This window comes from Zonotrichia albicollis, chromosome 1 (genome assembly GCF_047830755.1).
Source record: "Zonotrichia albicollis isolate bZonAlb1 chromosome 1, bZonAlb1.hap1, whole genome shotgun sequence".
In the NCBI taxonomy this organism is placed as follows: Eukaryota; Metazoa; Chordata; class Aves; order Passeriformes; family Passerellidae; genus Zonotrichia; species Zonotrichia albicollis.
In genome coordinates, this window is record NC_133819.1 from 143,434,952 (window position 1) to 143,456,140 (window position 21,189).

General features: G+C 44.2%; 1 protein-coding gene across 17 annotated transcripts in view; it reads right to left on the reverse strand.

Annotated features, from left to right (window-relative positions):
- MTSS1 (MTSS I-BAR domain containing 1) overlaps positions 1-13,831 on the reverse strand; it is a 125,440-nt gene extending 111,609 nt beyond the window's left edge. For 7 of the 17 annotated variants that reach the window (XM_074556756.1, XM_074556676.1, XM_074556667.1 and 4 more), the window contains exon 1: positions 13,115-13,830. In XM_074556756.1, coding sequence (XP_074412857.1) covers positions 13,115-13,186 — 72 coding nt within the window. In that variant the 5' untranslated portion in view covers positions 13,187-13,830. Of the gene's footprint in view, positions 1-13,114 lie in introns of all 17 variants that reach the window. The other 10 variants (XM_074556765.1, XM_074556714.1, XM_074556645.1 and 7 more) reach the window with 3 other exon arrangements.
- Between the last annotated feature and the right edge of the window lie 7,358 nt (positions 13,832-21,189).

Here is a 21,189-nt window from a genome sequence, read left to right on the forward strand (position 1 = left end):
TTGAAGGCAGAAATTTGACCTGTCCTCCACGGCACGGGTGTTTCCCGCTGCCATCAGACACTCCATGGCACCAAGGCCCCAGGAGCTCCTCAGCAGAGCTCAGCTGCCACCCAGCATGTCACCAGAAAGCTGCAGCATGCCATTATCCTACCCCACTGCTTAATTAGTGGGCTTAGAGGTGATTAGTCACCTGATCCCATAGCCCAGCTCCAGCTAATCTGTGCCAAACACAGGCAGGGCAAACACGGGAACACCTTTCAGCCTCAGGGCTGAGAAACACCCGGTGCCCCGTGCCTGTCACTGTACCACTGCACGGCCGGGCTGCAATCAGGGACATGAAACAGCTTCCCCCAGGGCCAGCGAGTGTGTCTGGAGTGCCAGACACACACCCAGACCTGGGCAGAGCCCTCCAAAGCCACAGCTCCCACACTGCCAGGGGAAAAGGGTGAGCCAACATCATTGACTGAAATCCCATCTGACACCCAGACCCCACGGACATGGGCAGATGTCTCTATATTTGTCCACTTTCCTCACCATTCACATCTATTTTAACTGGCAATAAATTTCATCTTCTCCACTCAGGTCTGGTTTGCTCATGACAATAACTAGTAAGTGGTTTCTGTGCCCCTGTCTCAATCATTGAGCTTTTTCTTATGATTTTCTCCCCTATCCCACTGAGGACGGAGAGATAAAAAGCAGCTGGCCAAGATCAGCCTACCACACCAGGGAAAAGCACAAAATTATCACCAAGATGCAGCTTGGGAAAAAGAATTTAAGCCTCAGGTGGATTTTTTTTTTATTTTGGTGAACCAGCACAACCCCTCTACATAAACACAACTCTACAAAAGATTTATGGATTACAGTTTTTCCCTACCTTTCACACCAGTGATCTCACACCAGGAATGAGAAGAGACACACATGAGAAACTCAATGATTTCTCAAAAAAGGAAGGGTAGACTTGCAGCAAAGGATATTTACTGAAACTGTTATTGATGACATCTAAAGGCAAGAATAGGAGCCCAGATTGCTGTATCTAAGATTACAACTTAAATATCAACAGCGTTGACAGTTTTAAAATGTTCTCTCACTCTTTCTGCCAAGAAGTTATGATTCTTTTTTTCCCATTAGGCAAAAAGATGCTTACTTTATTAATTTATTTCCTTGCACCCCAATTCCCACATATGAGACTCATTCCATCTTCAAAAAACCCTTGACAGTGTTGTTTTAAGTGCCTTCATTTATCAGAAAGGCTTTGCAGCCCTATTACCAGCTCTTGCTGACACATCAAGTACAAAGGCAGCAGGAACAGCTTGGAATTTTGTTCACAGCAACAAGCCATCTAAACTTCTGGGGCAGGGGGAAAGAGCCAGGGAGCTGCTCTTGAGTAAAGCAAATCCAGAAGCTAATTTGGCTGTTTCAGCTAGAGAGGTAACAGAGAGAAGAACCAGGAGAGAGCAGGGCCTTGGTTTTATCTCAGTGGTTATCAAAGCAGGAGCTGTAAGCCTTCCAGGAAAGTACTAACAATGACTAACTGCAAGACTTCAATGAAATGGAAAAGAAAACAACTGCACAGGCTACAGGAGTAAGAACTTCCCCACCTCAGTGTTGTTGTTCAGCTGTGATAAACTGAGAAGTGGAGTCCCAAACACACAACAGTGTTACAGAGCTCCACGCCCTAGAAACACATCCAAATGCCATAGATCTGGTTTTGGAACAAAAATTTTAACTTGGCTTGTACATGTGACCTCCTACCCCACCAAAGTAAATCATGCTGGAAATCATGCTGGATTTCTTTTTATATTTTTACCAGATAACAGAATCACAAGGATTATTATGAATGTCTCATTTCTGTGGCATTCACTACACTACCTTCAAGTAGCAAAGAGATTTTATTGTGCTAAACACCACACAAGGTCACAGATGTTACGCATAACAAATGGCAATCAGCAAGTATGCACACAGAGTCTACCACTTTTCCAGAGTCCTTTAACAGACAAAACCAGGAAAGAGTGGAGGGGAAGAGCACAGGAAAACAATAACAGTCTGAAAGAAAAAGGAGGGGGAAAAATAAATGGAAAAAAAAGAAGAAAAAACAGGGAAAAACAATGGTTACAGCCAAGATGTCTCAACGCATTGGAAGACACAACATTTGACAGGCAGTTTCCCTTCTCAGGTAACATTTGGCACTGGAAGTTTTTCCTCTTCTAGAAGAATCAATAGTGAATTGGGTGAAAGAGCACTTGGCCAGCCATAACTGCAGAAGTCAAAAACTGCTACCAAACACTAACACATCATCCTCTGTACAATCCACTCATTTAAACAAGCCCACAACTCATGGACAGGACTGCCTAGACCCTTAACAAGTCACAAAAGGTCTTGAAAATAAGGGTGAGGTCCTGGAGATTGTTATGACTGCTTGTGGGATGGAGATTGTGTTGAGTGGATGGTCAGAAATTAGGGTTTCTGCTTGCTTGGAAAGAAAGAAGTGATGAGACCCCAGTGGTGTTGGTGACATTACCAGCACAAAGCTGTTGGCTTGAGGCTGTCCTGTGTAGGTATTAACTTGACTGACTGCCTCCTGATATTTTAATTATCTTCATTTTGATCCAGCTGAAATATTGTGGGTCAGCATCATCTTGCCTGAAGTTCATAATTGCTCTTCTCCATCCAAAAAACTCTGCTTGGTGGCTTTGCCTCTTTCTACTCTGAAAAGCATCAACTGCTCCTAAGCTACACCTAAAGTCTCAAATCTTTCTACACACTGAAACAGGAATTTTGCTGGCAAGAGAAACTTAATTATTTATGACATAGAGATGTACACAAAATCTATTCCATTACTCCTTTGGTTTTCAAATACACACATTCACAGAACAGCTAAAGTTAGAAGGGACATTTAATGACCATTTAGTCCAAGCCCCCTGCCAGGAGCAGGAATATATTTTACTAGATCAGGCTGTTCTCAGCCCCATCCAGACTGAACATGAACACTTCCAATGATGGAGAATCCAGAACTTTTCTGGGTGACCTTCTCCACTGTCTCACCACCTTCACTGTAAATTAAATCAATTTGTTTCCAATCTAAATCTACCCTATCTACTCCCTATTTCTTATATTCAGAACAAGAACTCAGCCAAGTCCCAGTACTGATTTCAAGAGCATCCCTGATGCTGTCCATCATCTCTTTCCCAGTGGTGCAGAACAAGAAACAATCAGCTTGGCTTCAGCAGAGAAGTTTCAGATTGCACAACCCATTCAACTATAAGACCAGGTAACAGGCAACTCTGAAAGGTCAGGCAGCTTCCTTTCACTAGAACTCCTTCAGGAAGGGTAACACATTTGTGTAGAAGTCTTGCAGGAATACTGCCACAAGTCAAGGAAAGGGACCAGCTGAATTCAAGGTCCCATCACTCTTGCTGAGCTGAAGGTATTGCCAGGCATAGGGGAAGTCTGAGCTCCATCAGCAAAAGGGACTCCCAGCTTGTGCTGGGCCAGGAGTGAAAAGGCACCAACAGCAAAGGACATGAATTCCACAGGATCTCACAGCAAGAGCTGAACACCACAGCACTGAACAGAGCAGGCAGGGACAGACTCAGGGTCTGAGAGATTACAGTGCAAGCAGGTGAAAGTAAAAGCACATGAAAGATGCCATTCAAGCCGTAACTACCCTCCAGGAAAGAAAGCAGGGGTAAATCACAGTCTTGTATCCATACATTTACTTTCATTATTTCTGCCTCTTGTTTAGGGAATGGCAGGATTAGAAACTAGTTTCCCTCAGCACGCATAGTATAAACAGGCATGCCAGGCTTTGTTTTTCAAGGACATACATTATCAGAATATTGAAAATTATGCAACAAAACGCTGCTGAAGACATCTCATATGCTATTAAAAAAACCTGTCAACGAGGCACTTCTTCTACGTATCACAGAACCACACATTAAGTAGTTTCAAAGCTGTTTAGTTTTTAGTTTAAATAGTACAATTTGAACAATAAAGAAAACAGATAATGACACGAAAAAAATCAAGACTAAAATCCAGTCAGTAAAATCCAGAAAAGGGTATTCACACTACTGGGGTAAAAAACCTGAACAACACCACCACAGATACCCATTTTTTCTACATTCTTAAACCACCTGAAGAACTCTAAAGAATACCCAATTCCCTTAGCAGCAGCATTGAAATGCAGCACTACTTTGCAAGAACACACATTTTTATTAGATCTCACCAGCCATTTAAAGGGGGAGAGGGAACCTAAGTCTGGTACCACTCTGTTGTCAGACCTCAGGAGTCTTTAATTTTTATTATAATAATGCCTGCAGTGTGTTAGCCCATGCTTAAACATCCCCAGTGCAGGATACCAGTTGCTCTATCATTGTGACTCCAATCTAGTAGTAGCACAGCAAGGACCTGTGAAAACTCATCCTGGCTTACAAACCCAACTCATGAGCCTCCTTCTATGTCAACAGGGACCACGTCAAATCTGTACTGTCCACAGTTCAGTTTCATGGTTTATAAGATGAAGAAACTCAGCTCCAAAGCAGCCACTTCATGGTTTAAATCCAAGATTGGGTAATTAGCAAACAAAAGTTAGACTCGTACTGTGAGAAAATACATCATGCATAAACATACAGTCTCTCCTTCTCTAAACATAGGAAGTTATTCAATAGACAAGGGGGTGGTGGGAAACAACTACCCACAGCATCCAGAGACCTTTTATCCCATGCCACATGAAAAAAGCTGGACATTAAGTAGTCTTCCAGAGGAAGCATTTAGTTCCACATTCTTCACTGCAGGTCTGAACAAGTCTGCAAGCCTGAAGAGCAGATTTCTCCTCAGAGACTCATCAATACTGCCTTTCATCCACTCAATCATTAAGTGGCCACTGTACATACTCAGCAGCTGTTTTCTAAACCCACAATATTTCAGCTGGATCAAAATGAAGATAATTAAAATATCAGGAGGCAGTCAGTCAAGTTAATACTTACGCAGGACAGCCTCAAGCCAACAGCGTTGTGCTGGTAATGTCACCAACACCACTGGGGTCTCATCACCTTTTTCTTTCCAAGCAAGCAGAAACCCTAATTTCTGACCATCCACTCAACACAATCTCCATCCCACAAGCAGTCACAACAATCTCCAGGACCCAAACTACTGACAAGCACTTGAGTTGACCAGGAAAGTTCCTACTGGGAGAAAGGCAGCAGCCAGGTACCCACGTTTTTAATGCTTATTGACCTTTGCCTCATGACAGACAGTGAAGGGCAAGTATATGCTTAATGCAGGCTACTTTCTTTCCATTTTACTCATGAGAAGATAAATAATCCCTTTCAAGCTCCAAATTAGACCCTTGGTTTGCTCATGGACAATGAGCATCCATGTGGTTTGTTCATGGACAGTACTGTTAGGAGACATCCCAAATACAGCTTTATTAACAAAAAAATCTAAATTGTGCCTCTATACAGGTGGCTTCAGAGACATTACAAAGCCCACATGTGACTTTTGTAGCAAAAAAAAAAAAAATACATCTCATGCTCAGATGAGAAGCATGGTGGCAGTTTATGTGGAAGAAAGAATGAGAACTGAACCCTTCTGTACTATCAACCAAGTGTCTCTAGTTACACACTCATCAGCAGCATTTTACACACCAACACAAGCTCATTTCTGCAAGAATGGCTTGTTAAAGGATGACTGTACTCCAGGTAGCATCCTAGAATTCAAATCAACTACATATCACTTATGGTTGTCGACCAGAAGAGCGAAAAGTACAGAGCTCACAGAAAACCCCACAAGACACAAATTCCTCATGATCAACCAGCTTATGGTTAAGACGTGCCTGTCAGGCTTCCCCACTAAAAACTGAGAGAGGTCCTGTAGTTTCAGTTCCAGGAGAGGAGTTCAGGACACTTTTGTGGAGAATTTATCAGTCATCTTTAGATGTCATCTCTTCTGCCTGCAAACACCAGGTTATCACAGGGGTGAGCAGCAACACTTCTTAATCAGTAAAAACAAAGTAGTGTGTACATGGAGATAGAAACCTATTATACTGGGAGCTTAACCAACATTCCCTCATTAACTCCACGTTGTAGATGCACTCCATTTCTTCTTGTCCTAGGGGGAGGGAGTAGAAGTCACTAAACCTGCAGCCATAGCTTGCCTTTCTGTAAAATGGGAGCCATTCTTTGGAGCCAAGTCACCCAGAGAGCACTTTGAAGATGAAAGCTGCTATGGTCCTAGCCACAAAGCTACCAGACATTTTGTCTCCCATCCTTCCAAACACCTTGGCGTTCGAGCTATCTCAGCCCAGCAGGAAGAAGTCAATCAATGTCCTGAAAGGTCAGCGTAGATCCCAGCAAACAAAGCAGTGCTTGGCACCTTATAGTATCAAGGCTGACATAATTTTCAAATTGAAAATGCACCCTTGAAGAGGAAAAGGCATTTCTATACATGTAGCCTAAAGAGACCACCTTATTCTGAAGGGTAGCCTCTTTATGATACTGACTCAAACTTCTCTGTACTCATCTTTGAACGCTCTGAAGTAGACCAAGAAGCCTTTTTAGATACAGTTCCTATTTTGCTCCCTGCTTATCTTCCAGATCAACGGTCTTTGGGTAGACCATGACCCTTAAAAATGTTCTTCAGAAGATGAAAACACATAGACTGCTATGCTACAGAAGATGCAGTTTACAGATACTCAAGTATACTCCATCAACTCTTGCAACTTCTGTCCTTAAAAAAATAGAATCTGCTTCTCAGGTATTTTATAACAAAGATTTGGGTTCAGTTCATGCACACTCAGAACTCAGGTAGGATGCAGCAACCTCCACTGAATATCACCCTCTGTTAGGTATTAACCAGCTCTAAGCCCATAATTACATATACTTCTTGTTCTCCAACATTTGTTCAGTCAATTGTGTTTCATGCAGCACTGCACAACTCCTTCCACACTTAGAACCTCACAAACTTCATTGTGCAGCTCTTGGCATCCTGCCAGGTCCAAAAGGAGTACTCTCAAGAGATATTAAAAATCCTTGTTCTGGGTATGTCACAGGATAAGCCAGCCCAGTACACACTTATGTAGCAAATGTTCAACGGTTGTATAAATTGTTAACACTCACACAAGAGTATTTGGATCAAGAAAGTATGTGTCTCTAAAAAATAAACTACTTGTGACTAAGTATGTTCCCAGCTATGCCCTGTTGCTTGAACCTCAGTGTCTGGGCAGGCAGAGGCTTCTCTTCCTGCACCATCTTTCAGCCTTTGCTGCTTGTCAATCCCTCCCCCTCTGAGATGTTCACAGAAAGATACTGCAGCTGCTTGGAAAAGGCAAGAATTTCAGTGTACACAAACCAACTGCCTGAGCAAGCAGGTTGTTGGGAGGCAGAGGGATAAGAAATCAGAGAGCCAGCTATGCCTTGGTGGTAAAACCTTTGAGGAACAAAATAAATGGGAAGAAAAGCTCCAAATTAACTAATTTCAGACTTTTTGGGAAGGGGAAGAAACACCAGTTTGCTAGGTTTGAAAGAGATAGCTGTCCTAAAGACTGCTGTATGAGGGACATGCCAGTGCAACATGGCAGGTGTGCTTCCTCTCCAAGCCTGGACCTACCTGTCTGTTGCACAGAAAATCACAAAATGCTTTGGGTTGGAAGAGCCTTACAGATCATCTGCCCTAACCCCATCCACTAGACCAGGTTGCTCAGGGCTCCATCCAACCTGCCCTTGAACTGATTCAGGGAGGGGCAACCACAGCTTCTCTGGAAAATCTGTTCTCAACACACAGTAAAAAAATTCTTGTTTCTAATCTAACCCTGCCCTCTTGACTGAAGCCATTCTCCCTTGTCCTGTCACTACATGCCCTTGTCATGTCCTTCTCCAACTCTCTTGCAGACCCTTTTGGTACTCAAGGTGCAATAAGGGCTCCCTGGTTCACACAGCCCTGCCTCTTAAATATGACAAAATCCCTTTGGATGGCATTGCTCCCCTCCAGCACGGTGACTGCACCACCCAGCTGGGTGACATCACCAAACCTGCAGAGGGAACACTCAATCCACTGTCAATGTCACCAAGGAAGATGTTAAACTGTGCCAGTCCGAGTGCATGACACATTTGTTTTTCCTTACAGTAGTTATCATCCTTAACAGCTGGATTGAAACTAACCCTTAAAATCATCCAAATGAACATTCCTAATCTCCACAGAGATCTCAAGCTTCAAATAAAGCACAGCTGGGGAAGAGCTGTTGCACTAGGACATGTCACGGTAAAATAAATTTGCTCAGGTTCTCTGGTACCATGTGTGCTGTTCCTTGGATTAACATACACACTGAGGACTTGCAGCTGTACCTGCTGTAGTAACTGTCTCAGCAGTTCTATTTGTTCCATCAAATATTTTTTTCCTCAGTTTATATTATTTGTGTGAATATCACAAGGCCATCCCTTGTAAGCAAACAGGGCTACCTAACAAATAACTCTCAATTCTTGATGTGGCCACTCCTGGTCCAACTTCTACAAAAGCAAGTTAAAATGCTGCCTATCACAGATCACCTTCTAAAAGCAGGTTAGAGGCTGCAAAAACATAAATGTTTCTCATGCCCATATGTTCATGTCTCTCTCTTGTGTTTCAACCAAGAGTTTTGCATAGCTGGAAGAAAAGGTGCACCACTGCCTAGTCCAGGAGTCTCAGCACCTCCTCTAGAGTATTATAGTAGAGGTTACTGATTTATTACTGACTTTATTGTGCTTTCAGCTAAACAAATATAAATAAGGCACACACATATATAAGAAAAGTTTCTGAATATTTCCAAAAACTCACATGTCTGCTGGGAGCCCTGTTTCAGGACAATACCTGCACATCCCTCACATGCAGGGAGATGAATGAGACTAACTGGTAATACACACCTGACCCATAAAAATTTAGTAAATCCTCTGGCTTGGTATAAATGAAGTCACAGACAACCTGTGTTCATCCAACTGCTCATTACTCATCTTCCTCCCATGCCTACCCTACAAGAGTCAGGTGCTGTACATGCACAGAAAGCCCCTGCTCTGTCAAAACACATGCTGGCACAAGAGGCAAGACAAATAAAGAGAATGCTAAAAGCCAAAGAAACACCATAAAGCAAGTGATGAACTACAAACACAGCCAATTTCAATGTTTTCAGAGGTGGTGGTTTTTTTTCTTCAGGATAGCAGAGAACAATATGATTAAAAGGAATGTAAAATCAACTCAGAAGGAAAAGAAGCATTAAAGATCTGCTCTGCATGAGAAGACAAGTTCTTTTGAAACCCATCTGCAACAGGCACTCCCAAAAATTAACTGCAATGATTTGCTTTGCACTAAAAGAGATATTGAAATTAACAGCACATTGCAGCATTTCATTTCTCAATTGCAAGAAATGAGTTACAAACCATTCAGATCAAATACTCCCTTCCCACAGGGAGCTACAGAAAATTCGCCGCATTCAAAAACAAGTCACACAGCGTCTGCACGTAGCACACAGGACTCCTCCTCTGAGGGGACATTTCATTTTTGTTTTTATAAACTTTAATTGCTTTCAAGAAGATCTTGCACAAGAGTGTAAGTAATTGTAAGTGCCACATGCTCAATGATGTATTGTAGGAAACACGAGGGCTGTGACAGTGGACCAAAATAAGGATGGGATGGGCACACACACTCCCACCTTTATGATCCTTTAATCATGTCCTGAAATCTCAAAGCACAGAAATCCAATTCTAGAGCACAATGGCCAAGTTCAGTTCCCACTGTGGACTTTACACAAACAACCCTGTCATCATGTACACCACCATATTACTCAACAAATCTGACCCTTGTTTGGCATGGAAAAAATGGACTTCCCTTGTCAAGGGACTGAAGTTCCTGATGTTCTGTTCAGCCTGGAGGAGACTGAGGGGTGACCTCATTGCAGCCCACAGCTTCCTCACCATGGGAAGTGGAGGGGCGTCTCTGCAGGACCCAAGGAACAGCATGAAGCTGTGCCAGGGGAGGTTTAGGATGGAGGTCAGGAAAAGTTTCTTCACCTAGGGGGTGTTTGGGACAGGCTCCCCAGGGAAGTGGTCACAGCACCAAGCCTGACAGATTTTAAGAAGCATTTGGACAAAGCACGCTGGCACACAGTGGGGTTGTTGGGGTGTCCTGTGCAGTGATAAGAGTTGGATTCAATGATCCTTGTGAGTCCCTTCCAACTCAAAATAGTCTGTGACTCTGTGATGTACAATAATGTGCAGTACAATGGGGTGTTTATTAACTGTTCTTACATTTACTCAGTAACATCATTTCTTTAAATGACTAGCTTTATACTGAAGTTTTTTGGAGCAGGTTTTGTTGAGTATTAGACACAAAAATATTTTTGACAGAGGGTGGAGAGAAATTTGGTGTTTATGGAGAAAACATTAAATGCCATTCAAGAGACCTCAGCCAGCAAGACACAATCTTGCTGTCAAAAAATGTGATGTGTTAGCCACACTGACATATATTGCCCATATGAAGTTTCAAATCTAACAGAGTACATGGAGACAAATGGAAACAATCACATTGCTCAGAATTGTAATTCCAGTTCCTGTAACCTTGTCAGAACCAGGCAGAGCTCAAAATTAACAAGAGGTACACCTGAGCCAGTTCTGTGTTGCTGTGAACAAAGAGAAAAATCAGTCTGCATGAACTATATCTTCATCACCTCAGCTGCAGCACCCATCTGCATCCACTGGCAACACTTCAGAGTAATTGAGCTGTTGATTAACCCTACCATCTTTATAACAAAGTTTAAGGTAGAGCAATACATATGATAAAAGAACCTGTGAAACATTTGGTTAAAAAAAGGCAGATGCTGCATCAAATCCCTCAGCACTGCAGGGCATGTGGGGCCTTGATCACAGCCTGCCATGAGAAACAGGCACGGAGGGAGCACTCGGGGATGCGTGGGCAGACCCCTACGCAACATCTCCGAGATCCTGCCAGCAGCCTGCCCACACAGATCTGACTACGTGAAACAGCACTTAAAATGCTAATTTTCACTTTACTACTAAAGGCATGATTAGTTGAAAGGTTCTGGTTAACTATCAAAAAAATAGCTACTTTTCCTTAGAAATTGTTGTGCTCCTTTGTGCACAATTCACAGAGAATCCCAGTGCATCTCAGTAGTACAGCATCAGCCGCATCAAATCCAACTACAGGTAAAAATTCTTTGTTCTACTCATGCAAAATAATGAGCAGATTTTTTTAACCATAACAACCACCATGCTACTAAAGATCTGCAGCTATTCCTTCCAAACCTCCCCCTTCAGTAATTGCCACTTCACAAAACAGGTTCCACTACTATGGAGCATTAAGAAAAAAATATTCACACCTGTGCCCATCTCCATACACTCATGTCAACATGTTTTCTGATGAGCAGCATTCCCATGCAAGTAGCAATGTGCCGAAGAAAAAAAATGAATCCACACAGAGGCCCACTGGCTTAAGAGCAAGAAAAACCAAATGCATCACTTATGAAAAGAAGGAAAGAATAAACATACTCTGTGTCCCTCTGTGATGAAACCCAAAACCACACTTGATCTGGAACATAACATCTCCTGCCTGTTCCCTGCACTGACCACTAAAATGATTCCATTATTTGTGATCATTTCCTGCTTTTGGGGGGGATTTCTTTTATTTTAAAGTGCAGTCATTATTAAAAATCCAAGGAGGCTGAGAGCTTGAGGACCACCACTGCCAGGTCTGCAGCATTGTCTTGACAGATATACACAGACTGTCCCCTCCTCTCTGCAACCTGCCTGCTCTTGACAAGCCACGCTTTTAATTAAATGTCTCCTAAGATCTGTTGAGAGGAACGTGCATATGAACGTTTGCCAAAAAATAACTTCTAGTCCAAACAGCTTCTCCACCCTCCCCAAGAAACACACTAAAAGCCATTCACCTCTGTCAGGCTCCCTCTTAAAGCAGATCCTGTCCTCCAATACTACCTGGCAGCTCTTTCTCCCGCGGCCCCGCATGAATTAGAACACCCAGAGAAATCCCATGCCCTGCCTGGGAAAAGCACAGCGTGCACGGTCGCCGCCTTTAAATTACGGCAGTCCCCATTATCTGACACGTCCCTCAACATCTCCCGCCAACTGCATCCTTCCCAGTCGGCCCTGGCAGGCAGACAAGCTGCCCTTGTCCAGGGGAACACTGCAGTATTCTGCAGTACGGCCGTGTGTCGGAGCCTGGGCGCCTCCAGCCCCGGCTTTGGGGGAGACATGACGGGCAGAACACAGCAATGCTGTTACGCTATTTACTTCCACGAGAGAAGGGTGGGAGGCACCCGCTCACCCAAAGAAAACCCTGCAGGAGTGCCCTTGGCTGCCAAGGATAGAGTGGGAGCGCCTCTCTCAAAGGGACCCTTTGGCAGAGACGGGATCAGCACACTCGGGTTCTGGTGGCTGGTGGAGAGACCCCCGCGCTTGAAACCTTTGCATCCATTCACAGAAAGAAGGAAATGCCACCTCCACGAGCATATACAGCGTGAAAATAATACCACACCGAGCCGCAATTTTAATCCAGGCACACATCAACTTGTGAGCATCTCCAGGCAGAGATTTTTTTCCATCGCGCCCATCAGCTTGGCACCGAAATGCTCACACTGCCCTTCCGAGCCCCACCCCACGGCTGACATGCTCCGTGCCCGGCTCCTCCGCACCACGCTCCCGCCCCGCGGCATTCATTCTGCTACCGATCTGATAGCCCACACCAGGCGAGAAAAAAGGAGAATAAAAATATTTGTAAAATAAAGAGGCAAATCGCTGACCCTGGTGCAAGGTAACAGCTTGCATGTTTGAGCAGCACGAATAGAGAAAAGAAGGAAGGAGGAGGGAGGGAGAGGCAGTAACCTGCAACCAACTCGCAAGCCCCAAACCCTGGGTGTGAAGCCAGGAGCCCTGTGCCAGGCCGGTCCCGCCGGCGGGGACGCGGACCCAGCCCCGGGCAGCGTCGCCCCAGCGCCGCGGGGAGGTCGCGCCGCCTCCAGCCCCCGATGCGGCTGCACCGCCCGGGGCGAAGTTTCACCGGGCCAGGTGGGAAGACGCTTCCCCTCCCTTGTGCTCCCCCACACACCTCAGCCTCTTACCTTCATGTCGCTTATGATGGTCTGGAAGAGCCCTCCGAGCGCACTACATTCCTTCTCTATCACAGCCTCCATTTTCCTGGCTGGAGCTCACAAGAGGAGCAGGATTTCACCGCTACCGCTGCAACTGCACTGCTCAGCTGGAGGAAAATCAGACACCCCGGGCTCCCACCTCACACCCCCCCCCCAAAAAAAAAAAAAAGAAAAAAAGGAGGGGGAGAAGGGGCAAACAAGCTGATGTAGGCAACGAGAGGGGAAAAAAAATACACCCCAACACACCTGAACCTCTGTCTGCCTGCACCTCTACAAGGGGATAAAATCCAGCGCTACTGGCGCCTCTCTCCTACACGCACCTCCCCGGCACCCGGGCACTCAGCACCGAGCGGGCGCTACGAGCCCATGCGGGAGCAGCCACAGGCCCCATCTCTTCGCATCGCGGCCCCGGCCCCCCGTGCCTCCCGGCACGGCAGCGCTCAGGGCAGCGGGCGCCCGCAGCGCTGGGCGAAGTGCACCCCGAAAAAACAAGGGGGGAAAAAGATCGGTGTCTATTAAAAGGGATCGAGCGTCAAGCCGGTCCTCGTGGAGTAGCCTGGAGGGGGTCGCTGGCAACCCCAGCGAACCAGACTACAGCCAAAGCACCCAACCCGCTGCCTGCCCTCTCCGGGAACAGCCGCTCCGCCCGCCCGTGCCGCTCCCGCGGCGGCAGCGCCCGCCCCCGCCCGGCCCCGCGCCCAGCGCCCCGCCCGCCCCGCCGCGTCACCAGCGCGGCCGCCCATTGGCCCCGCGCGGCCGGTGGGCTGGGGGCTGCGGGTTCGCGCCCCGCTACCGACGGGGCCGCCCCGAGGACTCCGCTGGACCCGGTCCGGTTCCCGTGCTTCCGTGCAGAAACTGACTTGCATGTTTAGCATTCGGCGAAGAAACTGTTTTATTCTGGTGACATTCGCCGAAATGGCCCAAATTCGGCTGTTTCTGGTGACAAGCGTCTGCCTGAGCCCCCCGATACAGCGCTAAGAGGCCTCGCAAAGCTGCAGCCTGGGGAGTGCAGCCGGCGGCAGCTGTGAGGCTGCTCATTCATACTCTCCCACAAATGCCAGACGATAGGCAAGACTGTGAGAGTGGGTTGTGTAAAACGTGGGGGTTTGAAGTAATTCAGTTTGCACATTAACTCTGCCAGATTTTACAAAACATTGTGGTCAAAATCCCCTGTTTCCGCACGCAGACAGGCGGTGGCTCACACTGTGCACGCGTGTGACACTGGCACATGGCGCTCACACCGAGGGTCCGGGACCCTCCTGTGGTGTGAATGGAGCATTTCCCGCATGGTTTGGGGGACAGAGCTCCACAGGTCCTGCTGCTGCTCCCCACAGGGAAATCACACACCGAGGGAACAGCACGGGCTGTGCTGTACGTGTTTTAGCACAAAACTGCTGTAGAACCAGAAACATGGATGTGCACAGGAATAAGCCTTAGACCTTGAAAGAGGTTCAAGAGTCTTTCCCTTCATACGCACAGTGGTGCATCAACAACCATGGCTGAGATGGAAATTTAGGAATTCAAGTTTTTAATATTTATCTTACAAACTCTGCCCAGGAAAAGCCAGTTTCTGTGCCAGTGCATTTTGCTTCATTTCAGGCAGTATCTAGGCAGGTGCACGCGAGGGATCATCCTCTGTGTTACTGGTCTCTGAGGGAAAATGCTGGGCAGGTGCCCTGTCTCCAGCAGGGCCATGGCAGCACAGGCTGCCGCAGCAATTTCCCTCTGCTTTGACCTGCATGGGTCCGAGCAGGCGATTCATTTGGAGCTCTGCATGACCCTCACTCCCAGAGAGCCCGGCAATGTCCCCAGCACTCGTGATAATGACACTGCTCATCTCCAGGTGCTGTCACACAACCAGCGTGGCGGCGTTCCTGTGGGACACGCTCACAGCCAGCAATCCAGCAGGGAAAGCTGGTGGCCTACTTTGCTTTCTTCAGCCACCCCATTTCTGGGATGATCCTTGTTTTAGTGCAAACACTGCCTTGGCTAACCTCATTTCTGGAGAGGTTTCAGAGTGCAATGATGCGCATGGCAGAGGAGGGTGAAAAATCTCCGTCTGCAAGTAAAGCTGTTGTTTAGGGACTGCATTGAGACTTCAGTAAATAAATCAGGACTGCCTGCTCTGTGGCATGCAACAAGTCTTCATACAGTGATGAAAGAATACACAGGTATAAACAGAAAACTTAATCATTTTAAGTCTAAATCAGTTATAACAAGTAAGTTAGGCATACAATGTAAGATAATGGGTTTTACCTTGCAAATAATGAAGTGCAGCTCATGATGAGTAACTTTTTAAACCACTGTAACTTGAGTGTACCCAGTCACAACCTAGAGAGACCTAATCAAAGCTGTTCAGGTGGAATATTTTTTCTGTCAGAAGGTTCTAGGGCATGAAAAATGGAGGCATGATGATTTCAACAAACTTTTATGTTCATAGGACAAAAAATGCCAACAGGGAGGAGTTTGTCCTTTCCAGCATTTTCCTTTTCAATTCTATTTTGTTACATTTTCTTAGTATTTATCACTTAAACACAGATTGTGTTAATTTTATATTTAAAATTTTTGTTTGTAGCCTAACATAACTAAAAATAGAGAAAGGGCATATAGCCTGAAGGCATCAAAATAGAGTCTTGATAACTGAATATTTTTTCTTTTACATTGAAGAACATTTCAGGCTTAATTTTATCCTGCCTTTTACTGATTCTAAGGATAGAATTTTCTGTGGGGTGACAATTCAGCTTCAACCAGCTGTAGAGTGAGAGTGAACATTTTTCTTCAAAGACCTGAGTCCAAATGGTTGTTTAAAGTGCGAGTAAGGAGTAGTTTGGTGATGTTGAGTAATGTCGGGTTACCATCTGTCACATTATTTCTGGGCTCTGCTTGATTGATTCGTAGCAAATCACTTCCTGCAAGCATTATTTGCAAAACTTTATTATGGGCAAAGGCTATTTCTGTGTTTGTGAGCCATCGTTACCGGGGAGCATTTCATTACCAAGTGATGACATTCTGTAAAATATCCTGTGCGTGGACAAATGCCAGCAGCACTTCTTGACAATGGGTCAGCTGAGTGCATCTTGCTCAGCAGCCCCCAACAGATGTCAGCCCTAAATTTGTCAGTGGTGCAACAGTAGCCCATGTTCTGACATCTTTCAACACGTTGGGTGCTCTGCTGACAAAATTCTACTGAAACCCCAAGAAGACTGATGGTTAGGAAAGAATTCCTCCAGGCATAAGTGGGCAGGTTGAGCAATGACTTGGTCACTTTGCCTGGCCTGGATGGTTCCTGCTGCTTCTTCCATCCTGAGCACCAAGGCACAAAGTACAGCTGGAGCAAAGCTGGACACAATTCATGAGGGTCAGGAGTCCACAGTGTGTTCCCAGGTGTTCCAACAGACTTGCCTTATGACCAGAATGTATCCATTCACATTCCTGTTCCTTGCTTTCTCCTTCTGTAAAATGAAAATCCCGAATTTAAAAAGCATTCCTGCTGTTTATGCACCAAGCACAAGTGTGAAATGTCATTGCAATCAGAACAAATACATGCTCTGTCAATGTGCCATAAAAGGTTTAACTGTGGTACTTATTTAGGTCCTGATCTTATGAGGATTTAAACCCACTTATGAATGAGAGTAGCCCTGTGGAAGACTAGATTACACATGCACTTAAGTGTTATCAGATTGAAGTCTTAGAACAATAATCACAAAAGGTACTTAATCACCTTTAAATTACAGTGTTCCTAATTTAGCTAATGTTATTCCCCAAGGAAAAATTGCCTCATCTAGCTTACAATCAAGAAAGAATCAAGGGCTGTTCCTTCAAGTGGTTGACAGTTCAAAAAGAGATATGGTTTTAAAAGAATAGGTTGCTAAAGGCTGAACTATTTAATTGAATTATCTCTTTAAGAAATTGATGCAAATTAATATTATAATACTTCATTATATTGCCTCAGAATCTTTCATCCTTGAGCCTTCATGAAATATATTGATAAACTTGAGAAGGAAATGAATGCTTTCTTTTATTTTCTGAAACCAGTGTATTCTGTCCCTATTTGAGGCTTTCTAATAATGATTTATATTTTGAAGGATGATGGTGTTTTCCTATTTATAGATTAAGAAAAAAGAGCCCAAGAGCTTCCAAGAAATGGAGTCTCTTCCATCCCTCCAGTCCTCACGGTGCTCACAGGGTGTGATCCTGCTCTGTCCATGGAAGCAGATGAAATCACTTTGCAGTGCCCTGTTGGACAGAGAGGTAGGATAGCAGGAAACACAGCCAGAAGGATAACAAAAGGAATTGGTGAAAAATTGAGCAAACCAAACAGAATGCATTTCACACAGCTCTCCCAGGATTATAAATAATATGTCATTCACTGGCCATACATAGAGTGAGGGAATTCCCTTTTTTTCAAGAGTGTGTGTTTACAGTCTGCAGTTTCAGAACAGGAGGAATAACAATGCTGTGGTTCCCCAGCCTTATCCAGGTTTTTCTTATGTCATGCATTGTTTTCAAATTACCAAGCAGCATTTCTGTAGTGGCGATACCTCTGCAATTGTTTCTGCTTGCTGTGTGCTGGCAAAATAGCAGCTGTTATTGCTTTACCAGATTGATTTCCATAGAACAGCTCCATCTAAAGCCTACCTACAGGCAACAACTCTGCAGCAAAATATCAATGCGGTCTTATTTTCAGCTTTTCTCAGAAGGGAAAAAAAAAGCCTTTTCAGCAAAGTTCAACATGGGATGCCATTTATTCAGGGCACATAGAGGACAAGATGCTTATTTTTAAGGGACTAAATTTCTCTTCCATTTCCCCCTCACCAACAAGTAGAGGAAAAAGTCCTGCTCCCAGGTATCACTGGGCAAGGCACAAAATCTGAAAATGGGGGTTTGTGTACTATATCAGGGGCTTTAGAGAGAGGCTACATTTTGCAGTGGTGGAAGGGGGGATGTCTTTGCTCTCATGTGCCATCTGAGGCTGGCAGATTCAGTAAAGGAGCTCAGGTCTGTTACATCCTTCCAAGCAATGTTCCCATCATTGCTTTTAAATCTCCCCCATGATCAACCTCAGTAAAAGGCCAGGGGAGTCCCGTGGCCAAGGTGATGTGGGTGCTTTGATCCTGTGCAAGTCTGCAGCAGCACAGACAGTGTATTGCCACAGTCACCTCCCATCCTTGGGAGCATTTCCACTGTCACCTCCCATCCATGGGAGCATTTCCACAGTCACATCCCATCCGTGGGAGCATTTCCACTGGCAGCTCCCATCCATGGCTTCCTTCCTGCCCCATCCATGCCACCAGCACCAGCTCAGGCACCCATGGGAGCTGATTTGGCAGAAAACTCAGCCTACAAGGAAAGATCATTTTGGCCCAGAGGAGGACCCTGCCTCTTGGTGTTTCACAAAGAAGGGGCAGCTTGTATAACCCTTCACATGCTCATTCCCCACTGGATGCCTTCTTGTTTCTCATCTGCAGCCAACACAGGTTTAGGAACTGTTGATCTGAACCTTGTTCAAACTGGCTTCATTGCCTATATCAGGTTCTGGTGAAGACACACTCACTCCACAAAACCAGGCCTCCCTTTTACATTTTAAAGCTGTTCAGCTGATGCATCTTGAAGTCATGCCATAATTAACTTGGATACAATTTCCTGAGTGCACCTGTATAGTCAAGCAGTAAGTTAAAAAAAAAAATCAGGTTATACTTGCAGTTACACACATGCTTAAATGCTCTGAAGAAATAAAGCCTATAGTAGGTGTCACTTTTGCAAATCTCTCACATCCTCATCCCCAGAGCAACATCAACTTTGACTTCAGGATAATCACACATGTGTATCAAAGTTGCCTGTTGGACTCTCTCACCAGCACATATATTAGTCCAAGCCTTTGTTGGCCATTTCTCCTTTCAGGTAGTATATAAATTAATCTGAGCTCTTCTGTGCTTCCTATCAAGCAATAATTTTTAGTAAATCACTATTCCTGAAATCTCTGAGATATGTATTTGTTGGTATGCACGGAACTCAGTACGTTGAACCACCTCAGGACATGGACATGTGAAACATAATGCAACACTTTCTCCTACAAAAGAAAATATTATTTTTTTGCCAGTTCATAAATCCAGCTTTTAAAACAAGCACTACATTCACAAAGAAATGGCTTAGAAAAAAAAAAAAAAACTTATTTCAATGGGCAGACTCCCAACTCTGTGTAACTGGGGAATAGTCAGGCTTCTATCCTCCTATCACTGTAGTTCTGTTTAGTTTTTGAAATTCAGAGGAAAAGAGTACTAATCCTCTTTTCCAGACCTAGACACCTGGGATGTCAGTAAGCAGAAATTATTAGGCAGAGGTCTTTGTTGTGAGACCAAGTTAAGGTTCTGCTGCAAACTCTGTGGCCAGAAAGCATTTTGGGGACATCAGATCATGCTGACAGCCTGCTAGTGTACACTTCCTTAAAAGAAAAAAAAGAAACAGAGGGATTAGAAACAAGAGGAGCCCTTCCAGTGAATCAAAGGAGATGGACAAAAAGAAAAATCTAGTCTACTGATCCAGATAATACAGGCAGCCTAGCACGTACTGGAATTTGGGACTGAAACCAATGAGAGCTGACATGAGGACACACTGCAGGGAAGGACAAGCACAGCCATGAATGGTGCCATTGTGTGACTATTTTAATTAATTTTTGTAATGAAGCCGAAGCTCTAATTTACCACATCCCAAAAGTAAATAGAAAAGGTTATGACCTTAATTGCAGAGGTGGGGAAGGAAAACCTAATTGTTGAGTAGTGAGCTATCACTCATTACTGCAGTTGGATAGATACAGTTGGTGTGTTACTATGAATAGTGCAGATTCAACAGTCAAATAGTGGGTAGTCACAGCTTCATTCCCTCTTCCCTTCATCCTCTTTCCAAGCCTTTGATTAGCAACATTTTATACCAGTTTTACCATGTGGATTGCAATACTCCTGACTCCACAGGACTCTGACTTAACATGTCTGGGAGCATAATAGCCTTTATTTTCTTAGTAAGCAGATGTGTGAAGCTTTAGCAGGATGCAGAGATTACAGGAAGTCCTCCCTGCCTTCTTATTTTCTGCTAAACCCTCATGGGTATATACCTATGCAGGAGCTAGTGATGGACAGACAGTGTTTCAATGTAACGTCTACAATGTGAAAGAAGTACAAAAGTCACATCTCTGTAACCACGGCCACTAATAAATACAATTAAATGTGCATTATATGCTGTTCAGAACATGTCTGTGTATCTCTCAGACTGTGAAAAACCATTCCTGCACTTAATTTATGAGGTCATCTCTGTGGAACAAGGCAGAAGTGCATGGAGAGGTCTGAGATTGGTGTGAATCCTTATGCCTTATCAAATGCTGTGCCTCTATGTGTCCACATAAAAAGTGTACAATACTATTTACTCACTAAATTAAGGGTTTTCTGATCCAGATATTTTTGTCTTTTGCCCTATATTATCAGTTTGAAGAGGAAATTATCCAGAATCAGAATATGAAGGATTTGAGCAGAAATGTTCATAGTAAAAACCGCTGTTCTAGCAAGTTCTCCTGTGGCAGAAACAAAGGAGTGATCTGCATCTGACTAGCTCAGACAAGGCATACCAGTATTAGGGTGAATATTTTTTTATTATTATATATTTATTATTTATTATTATATAATATTTATTATATTTATTCATTTATAATTTATTATATATTATATATTATATATTATATATTATATATTATATATTATATATTTATTATTATTATATTTTTAATATTTTTATTATTAGATAAACACCTATAATGTGGCAGCTGTCATCAAAAATTCCAGTAGTAAATAGCTACTTCCTCAAAATGCTTCTGTTAATATCCACCCTCCTTTCAAGCATATGCAGAAGCAGCCGTTGTTATTCTAGAAACACAAACATTTCTTCTGGCCTTGACCTTTCCTCAATATTACTACTGAAAATCAGGCACTTCTATATTGTGTCTTTAAACATTGAGTGGCAAGGCAGGTTAGTTAGCTGGTTGGCATCACATTTTACTA